At 37.1% G+C, this 9,950-nt stretch overlaps 1 protein-coding gene across 1 annotated transcript; it reads right to left on the bottom strand.

The window, feature by feature from the left end:
- Positions 1-3,478: 3,478 nt before the first annotated feature.
- Positions 3,479-9,728, bottom strand: LOC148867348 (acyl carrier protein 1, chloroplastic-like). Its single transcript, XM_088974182.1, has 4 exons — positions 9,286-9,728; positions 5,155-5,253; positions 4,473-4,595; positions 3,479-3,803 (listed from the first exon to the last, which is right to left on the bottom strand). Exons 1-4 carry the CDS (start codon positions 9,349-9,351, stop codon positions 3,675-3,677), a joined length of 417 nt encoding a protein of 138 aa, XP_088830308.1. The 5' UTR covers positions 9,352-9,728; the 3' UTR covers positions 3,479-3,674.
- Positions 9,729-9,950: the final 222 nt, after the last annotated feature.

The following is a 9,950-nucleotide window of genomic DNA, read 5'->3' on the forward strand; positions in this document are numbered from 1 at the left end:
ACCCCTTCTCAGGAGCCCTTGGGTCCTTCTTATAGAGAAGGGTGGATACAACTGGGATTAGAGAGAAAGAGTGGGCGACAGCTGGGTTTTAGCAAAGATATGGGTGCCCTAGGGTTTCTAATGAAGGGTTAGAATGGTTCTGGGGTGATCCTAAGGCTGAGAAGAGAAGGAGAGGGTGCCCAATATTATGTAGGGCTGAGATTTGGGCGCCTATAAATGGAGGGTGGAGATTAAAGCGCCTAGGTTTGAAAGGTGGAGATTAAAAGGAGTGGGTGGCGCTCTAGAGTGGATGGTTGAGATAGAAAATGGAATGAAGGGCTGAGATCTAATGACTTGGGGTTGAATGGTGAGGATTAGAAGTTAGGTGGCACCCTAGGGTTAAAAAGCTAAAAAGAGAGTGCCCTAAAATGAATGGTGGAGATTATAAGGGATGGAAGGTGGAGATTGAGCAGCTAGGGGCGGATAGGGTTCGCTAAGGATGAAAAGAATGAGCTAGAAAGCACCCTAGGGTTTGTTAATGAGACGGGAGCATGCTAATACAGTAGGAGGGGCGCCATTATCAAATTTTTACAAAAACACCCCCTCTCTCAGCTAGACTTTACACCAGCTTCCCAAAATTGCATTTCAGCCATTGCACAGCGACCCTCAAAGGTCACAAAATTGAATTTAACTGAGAAAATTACACACTTTGACTATTCTAAGGCCAAAAATACCCCTAAAATAATGCCTTTAAGGCATCAAAATATAGAGTTATCAACCCGCCCATTTACTTGGCGGATTGGAAATGGGTTGATCACCCATTGGGTCAATTTAAATGGGTTGGTTGTGGATAACCATTGGGTTAACCACTATAGATATAAGTATTAATTCTTTAGCCATTTTTTTTATTTTCTTCATTTGAATGAAATAATTTACATTGATGCATTAATTTTCTATTAATTAGTGACTAAAATTAGTTTTGTATCGAATCAACACACTTCACCCAAATTGACATAAATCCAAATTAACTTGACCCAAGTCTAGACCAGCTCAACTTGGTCTAAATATGAATAGACTTGATCACCTCGGTTTGATTCGTTTGGGTCAGTAAACCATTCCGAACCCGCCAATCTGGCTCAACCCGAATCTAGGATGAGTTCGAGTGGGATGGTTTGGTTTGGCTTGACCCAAAATCCGCCCCGCTTGCTTTATGGATCGCCCGGGTCGACCTGTATCTGCGCAGCCCTGACCCAGATCCGAGTTGGTCCGACTTACTTCTCTTGACCCATTTCGGGCAAGTCTATTCAGTCCCAAACCCATGTATGAACCTGGTATGGGCTGGTCCAAGTCAATCCGCCATTGAATGAACCGGTTTGGTTTGGTCCAACCAGGCTAATCCAGATCTAAACGGTTCAACCACGATGTGATTAGCTTGAAGGTAATCCAATTAGATAGTTCAAGTTGGTCTAACCGGTTTGAACTAAGTGGTTTGGTCAAACCTGAAACCTGAACATAGTCAAATGGCTTCACCGCTTGTGTAAAAATAATATGCATGGTGATTTGAACCTTCACCACTTGTATAGATAGAAACTACTATTATCACCAAGCTATGACCAACTTATTTGTCAAGAGAGAGTTAGTTTTTTGTTTTAAGTATATTTAAATATAAGATTAATGGGTTTGGATGGATTGGATTGGGTTAAAGTGGGTTTGGGTTGAACCCAACTCATTTAATTTTATATAACTGGGTCATTAATGGGTTGACGGGTTAAATGGGTTTGGTTGAAACTCAACCCAAACCAAACCTAACCCAACCTGCCCAATTGCCACCGCTAGTTTGCATCCATCAAATAGAAACAGTAATGCACTTTCCTCACGATATGAATATGTCAGAAAAAACATTTTTCCCCTCTTAAACAATTCACTTTTGTATGGCAAACAAATGCTCACACACCCAAACCAGGGTACATAAATACCGTAGTTTGACGTTTGTATCGCAAACAAATGTAGCCTAGAGTGTAAATGTTGGTTCAGTGTAAATATGCACTCTGGTTCAGTTTTTCTAGTGTTTGGCAAGAACGCATTTACGCATTGACAATGACAGAAAAAACAATTTTCAAGACATATTTACATTGAAAGTGAGATGTAATTTTACATCGGAAAAAAGAAACAAATTTGTATTCAAAGTGGTTTTCTTTCAAAAAGGTATATTACTTTGTTGAGATTCGTGCTTGCATCCATTAGAACTAAAAGTTTGTTTAATAAGAAAGTAAATTTATCAATACAAAACTAACCAAACTTTGCATTTGTATACAATAACCCAAATGCACTCTGCATATTTGCATTTACACTCTATTTGACATTTGCATCGTTTCCAAAACGCAACCCAAGGATTTGCAAAGCTTGGACCAAAACTAAAATATTGGAAACTGTTATAACCATGGTTTTCAAAACCAGACCAGACCAGACCAGATGGTCGGACTGGAAAAACCAAGAACCGGTTAGGTGACCGGTTTCGATTTTCCCCAAAATCATTGATTTTGGTCAACAAACCATTGGCCCGGGCAGTTAATTATTCGAACGGTTTTGACCATTTTTTAATTTTTTTATCAAAACAGGCCGACCATTCGATTTGAGCAGTCAGACCATTCAACCCAATAACCAGACCACTGACCGATTTGGCCTCCGGATCGTTTTTAAAAACCATGATTATAACATTGCTGATAGCCCTTCAGAGCATAGCACACGTTAGATAGCTTATAGTCTAGCTGAAGCCGATCCAAAAGTATATCAGTATAAGCAGTGCACTGAGTACACCACAACCAATTGCCTGGAGACTGGAGAGAGACCCTATACCATAATTGAACAAGATTAAATGCCTTTTAACCATATTTTTTGAACATTATTTACACTTATAAACATTTTTAACTTAATACCACTTTTCCATGATATGCAAAGAAAATCAAATTTTAAACTCAATCCCAGCCAGCCAAGTTTGACATCCTCGCGAAAAAACAGAGAAGAGCAACGCTACGCATTCATCTACAATTTTCAAAAATATCCTAAAGCGCCCATATCTCTCAGTCGAGGATTCTTCATTCTTGTTAAACCCCTATTTATAAGGTTATGTTTAATTTTGATAGAAAAGAAGAGAAATCTGGAACCCCTAACTTATAACTCCAAGGCTTAATGTGGGAGTGCCAATTTGAAAAATAAGTGTTTATTATATGAGCGTTTAGTGAAAAAACACTTATTTTAAACAGGGTGGTATAGGTATTTTCAAAATGACGTAGGAGATGAACACTTAAAAATAAGCTCAAAACTTGGAAAGTGATTATTCTCGGGATTATTTCCCAAACTGCCAAGCATCCAAGTAAATAAGATCAAACCACATATTTATGTTTATGTTTGACCAACGACTGATATTGACATTTCCAGTTACTAGTAATTACCACATTATTTTTAGATCCAGATTCCATGTATTACCAAAGAGAAGATGGGAAAGAGGCAAAATTCACTAATAAAAAGACTCACATTTTATCCATTTAGCTTGGATGAAACAACATGGAAATAAAAGCACGACGGACCTACCCATGTTCACATCATTATAGTATCACAGAAATTCTACGAGTAGAAGGCTAGCTAATCATAAATAATTGGATAAATGCAACAGGAAATTCTCTTCTTCCTTGCATTTAAGCACCTCTCTTCTCAACAAGCTTATCAATCAGTTCCGCAGCATCATTAACAGTTGTGATGCTTTGGGCATTCTCTTCTTCAACACTAATCCCAAATTCCTCCTCGAGTCCCATCACAATCTCAACCTGAGGGTTGACATACCAACAGGGGAAGAATAATTACCACAAGACAGGAAATGAAAGCAGAGAGAGAGAGATGCGACAGCATGAAAACAGAAATGTTTAGCTAATCCTGGGAACATCGTTTTATTCATGGAGGGTCCCCGTAGCATTACCGACTCAAACATGCCAAGGTAACCATTTTTTGAGGCATGCAAGAACCAAGCATGTTTCTGAGGGAGGCAAGAACACAAATTCTATCCTAATTCCAGTCGCTTTCTCATCAAGATGGAATTCTTGTTTAGATGATAACAACAATTACAGCAACAAATATACAAAGCTTTATAATGTGCTACAGGTTTTATGCACTTTTTGTCTATGCAGCAACAAGCTTTAATGAAGTAAGTTAACTTCCAACAAGAAAACAATGACTCAAAACCAAAACAAACAAGGTGATTAAAAAGAACAGATCAAAGAGAAAGGTCTTTTATTTGGATACAAAATAATCTATATTTATGAAGTGAAAACAGGTTATCAATTTGCAAGGGTATGCTATGGCACTATTATCAATGAATCATATATCCCAAATGGACAACCACAATGGTAATTATCAATAGCCCCATACCAGAATAATGGGGAAAAAAGAATAAATAATAGGATTATCTAATGGAAAGATCATGTGAAGTTGTTGGTTACCGTGTCAAGAGAATCGGCACCAAGATCAGCGAATGTTGAATCACCAGTCACTGACGAGTCAGCTGGTAGTGCCAACTGCTTCTTCACTATTTCACACACTTTTTCCACAGTCTTTGTTTTTGCCTGCTCATGAAATAAGCACCTTAATCACAGATTACATCAATCAGAGCAAACATCACAAGGAAATAGCATATATGCTTCGACAACTCATACACAATATGGTAGGTTCAGTGAGAATCAACTAAAATAGGGAACGCAAGACTACAATTTTGTAGAAGAGCACATGATATAAATAGGAATTCAATAATGGTAAAGAAGAATAGCATGGATGGTGTTATCTCACATCCAACACGTGGATACACCATTTTATCCCAATCAATATCCAAGCTAATCCAATTAGCAAGCATCATCTGGAAAGTAGCATGCATTTTCCTTGGTCATCTAAAGGAAAGAGACCAATCGGATGACAAGGTTATAAAGTTAATTCAATTTCTTAACAGTAAGCAGATGGTCAAGTCAGTAGTGTAAATACCCTGGCTTATATGATAACCACATGTTAAAAGTATGAGTTCTTTGTAGAACTTTGTAAAGCCCAATTTCAGTAACTATCAGTAGGACAATTGCAACGAGGGAAGAAAAATGTAAAACAAAAGAAAACAGTATCAGGATTAGAGCAGCTTACGGCACAGGAAACACGGAAGCGAAGAGGTGTTGCCTGCAACCCAAGAGATTGAAAGCTTTTCCTATGAATTGAAAGTGAAACAGATCTCATACCAGATGCCTGCAAAAATGAATCAGCCACATGAACAAAAAATCACTACCTGGGGTTGGAGGACAACTGATAAATAAGAACAAAAGTATGGAATGAATATTCGATATTACCATGTTGTTAATAGGGAAGTGCATGGGAAAAGTAATGTTGCTTTACTTATTATTTATTTATTTTCTTATTAGTAAAACTAATCAAATTTTTCATAATTAAGGTCACAATAAAGAATAGATCTAAAGAAAGAACTGCTTGTCTGTAATCATATACACACCATAGCTATTTGTCAATAATCAATCACCAAAAATTATCCCAACTATCTGGAGTCAGGTATACAGTTCCTTTTCTCCCACTTACAGCTTAAATGCACTACTTTCATGGCGAAAACAAGCCAAACTACACATATTACAAACCTATACATATTAAAATAGAAATGAATTCAAAAATATTAGATGGAAAACAAGACATTTATTTCTAACTAATTAAAAGCAGATGAAAGCTAGTAAACAAGATTGTGAAACTCTTGGCTTTATTCACTCTACAAAACAGGTGGAGCCCATGAAAAGACATGTCCAACACTCCAACTATGTCTTGTCATGTATCTTTTATGGATCCCACCATGTTCGTTGGGCAATGTTTCTAAGAGTTGGATAAACGTGTTTGCTAGAATTCCTAATCAAAGCCATAAATTCATCCTAGGAATCCAAATTCCATTTAGGACATACAGTTCAATTCCTACAAACAGCATGTGCACTGCCTTCTTTTAACAGGTAAAAGTAATTCAATAAAGAAAAGTTAGCAAGTCATGAAGAACTTCAAAAAAATAATGGAAGGGGAGTCCAAGAAGGAGGTGTCAAGCTCAGAAAAGTTCAAAGGGACTCCCAGTGATGTCATAATTAGAGGATGGCAAAGAGTGGACAACTATAGCCTTGACCAGATACTAAAATATTGTCTTTTCTCTATTGACAGTGATGATCAAGTCTTTAAATCACAGAATACAAGTCCCACTAAGAGAGTGCAAGAACAGCAACCAAAGAAGCCTACAAGAGGGGCAACTAGCCACATGTACTCATACAATACCATGGAAAAACTACAAAAACTTGCCAATACCATCCTCTAGAGGGAAGATTCTCAATATAACTCCACCCTACTCCTTCCCTACACACTGAGTGTTGAATCCAATGGCTCACTCTTGAGGCTAAGAATCTAACCACTTTGATCTTGCAACAGCTAAAATCCCTTTTCATCCTCCTTTTCTCATCCTCTCTCATCTAGCCTATATTAGACTGGATATCACCATCCACCTCATCCTGGAACAAGCCTAAAGAAGTCCTCAGCCCAAGTCTTGAAGCAAAGCTATAACCCAGATCTACTTGAGTCCCCTACACCAATAAGATTCAAGAAAACCAATAGGATCTTTCACCTTGCCACCTGAAATCACCTTCCACTCCTGATGGTCCCTGGCTTTCCGAATGAGCAGTCTTCTAATCATATTGGGCTAGAGGAGAACACTGAACACTACCCATATTCTTGTCGCTTTTAGTTTGAAGAACTGCATGAACCCATGAGAGAAAGAGAGAGAGACTTTGACACAAAATTCAGAGTAAAATGTTCTATCATTTCAATCACATTGGTGCCACATAGGACAAATGAAGCCAGAAGACCTTCCAGATCCAGGAAATGTATTTTTTTTTCCAATTTCCCTTTGTGAATCCCAATGCAAAATGTGATGTTCACCTTTGAGTCAAATATGTTCTACCAAATAAGTTTTTGAACGTTAAAGTTGCATCATCTATGTGATACTGATATGTCAGTGTTTCAACCTGAAATAGGAATGCTGCCAAACAAGCTCAGACAGCAACGCATCACTTCCACCTGTACTGGACTTTGGCCTTAGACTATTTGGAAAGACTTCAAGGCCAAGAGGCATTACTTATGAGACAATATGTTTTTAAATGGAACACTGTTTCTGTTTGTGCTTCAAGAAAAGCTTATCTACTTTTGAAGAATTTGATTTCCCTTGATGTTGGACCTGCAATCTTAACCCTAACCCAACTCAAAGATTTTGTGTTGCGTCAGTCTCGGGTGGCTTGACCTCTCTACTTCTTTTGCCAAATATTCTTATTTCCTAGACTTAAGGATTGAGGTTAATTCACTTTTAGCATTAGGGAAATTGTCTAAAACTCACAATGAGTTTTCAACATTTCCCTTAAACTCACCACAACTTTTCAAAATGTCTAAAACTCACCATGTCAGTAAGTTTTTATTTTCCAAAACTCACACTCCGTTAGTGCAGTGTTAATGCTTCTTAACAGAGGTGTCCATGTCAGCATAAATAACAATTTTCATGACCAAATTACCCTTGAATGGTGAGTTAGAGGAAAAATGGTCTTTTTCAGTTTTTAATTTTCTTGTTTTTTTTTTGCATTTTTATTGTTTTGTTATAATTTCGGTTTTTTTTTACATTTTCTATTTTCTACAATCTATAAATTTTCCTGTATTTTTTGTTATTTATTTGTAATTTCTTTGTTTTTTATACAATTTTTATTTTCTGATTTTGTTTTTCAATTTCTATAGTTTCCATAATTTGAAAATAATTTTTTATTTTGTTTTCAATTTCTATAATTTTTATATTTTTTGTAATTTCTATGTTTTTATGTATTTTATATTTGAAGATATTTTTTGAACCTTTTCTTTTTTTTTCATGTCTAAATATTAAAATGGTAATATATTAACACCGCTAATTTATTTTGTATATATTTTATATTTTTCTAGGAAGGTTAAAATGGCAATATATTAACACCCGTTAGTCTGTTTAACATCAAGTTAGTGACATGGTGAGTTTTAGACATTTTGAAAAGTTGTGGTGAGTTCAAGAGAAATGATGAAAACTCGTGGTGAGTTTTAGATAGTTTCCCTTAGCATTATTATATGTAAAAGGGCATAGTTATCATGCTTTAGAAAAAAAATTGCCTTTTAAACTTGTTGACATACATGTAACGTACATACATAAATACATGCTTACAAAATTCAACCCAACCCGAGTTGCAGCCTTAATCATGGGATAGGGTATGCTAAATAACATAATATGAGCATATGATGTCCAACAGAGTTAGAATTCTGGGTCACTGAATCCTTTTTTTAGATTGCCTAGGTCTCCTGAGTATCCCACACATCTATGCATACATGCAGTGCAATTCATTGGGATAAATCCATAAATGCAATGCAAATCGGCAATTTCATCCCATTGAGAATGGCAAAGACGTAGTAATGTTGCAAGCTAGACAAAAAAAAAATGCATGCATAGAAGGTAGTACACTATGATCTGCGCGAACAAAGCGGATAACTTAATATCAAGATTTGAATTGAATTAAGAAAGAAGTAACTAATAGAGATGACGAGGCTATGAGAGTTTGAAACTCACGCTTTTTTTTTCTAATGCTTATAAAGAATTGCAAGGTACTGCAGCCCCACGAAGAAAATTGACCAATTTTTTTTCAATCCTACCCAAGATGGGAGATTGGGCCCCGCCAGCTACTACAACAAGACGCAACAGCAGATGGGCCTTTCGCCACTAAGACAGGGTCGACATGCGTACCAGGATCAACCGGTACATGTAACTTGTTTGCTCCTCTAATATGAAAGCCTCTAAGGCCTTACAGAGGTTGTATCATTAACTATCACCAAGGATTCCAACCCAAAAAACAAGCAAAAATAAATCATGACAATTTTCTCAGATCAATGAAAACATGAAATAAATCCTCTTCAGAGCTCAAACCCAACGAACAGTGCCACGGTGATTACCAAATGGTTATTAAAAACTTATAACAAGTAGTAATAAACTTCCTATAATAATGAAGTAATTATCAAGAAACAATCTACAGCATTAGTCACTTCGAAAACAAGTATAATCAAATAATATGTCCTCATGATCTATAATCAGGAAATGAAAAGCAGGAACACAAACCAAGATACCAGATTCTAAGACAGAAATCGAAAGCAAACAACATCGAACAGAAAGAATACCAAACAATGAGATGGTTATACCTGGTTCCGCTGGAACAAGCGCGAAGGAGCCGGAAGAGAGATCGACGTTCCTGTAATAGCCGCCATCGGTTGATCAAATCTAAGAACAGAGGTTTGGATTCTAACCTAAAACAAGAAAAGATGTACTAGAGAAGAGGGAATGGAGAAATTGAGGCTGAGGCAGGCGGAGAGCGCGAAGAGTGTGAGGTCGAGTGTGGAGATCTGAACAAAATGCATTTGCTCTTTCGTGCGCTTATAATGTTTATACGGTGGCTTTGGTTTTACCGAAGTCTTTAGGATGGGCGGAGAAACCGAGCTGAGTTGGAAACTGGAACCGGAATTGCCCCGTCTAAAATGCGCATGGGTGCTCTGGATACACTCGGATCTGCTACCCACATGCTTACCCACATAGCATTACTACCGGAACATCTCCCCGAACCTATAAAAGAAGAACGTCTCCTCGTGGATGACGAAGGAAACATTTACATTTTACTGTAATGTCTCGTGGGTAGAGATGTAGAAACAGCTCGTGGGTAGTAAATCTGAACCCGATATCTATACATTGAAAAATTAGAAGAGTTGGGGGTATTTAGATATGTGGATTGACATGAATACAACACTATTAATTAATTGTATTAAATTTTAAACATGAATACGATCTATTTATTAATAATGTACAATTCATG

Source organism: Nelumbo lutea, chromosome 3, assembly GCF_056320005.1.
Source record: "Nelumbo lutea isolate HS-2025 chromosome 3, American lotus-T2T, whole genome shotgun sequence".
NCBI lineage: Eukaryota > Viridiplantae > Streptophyta > Magnoliopsida > Proteales > Nelumbonaceae > Nelumbo > Nelumbo lutea.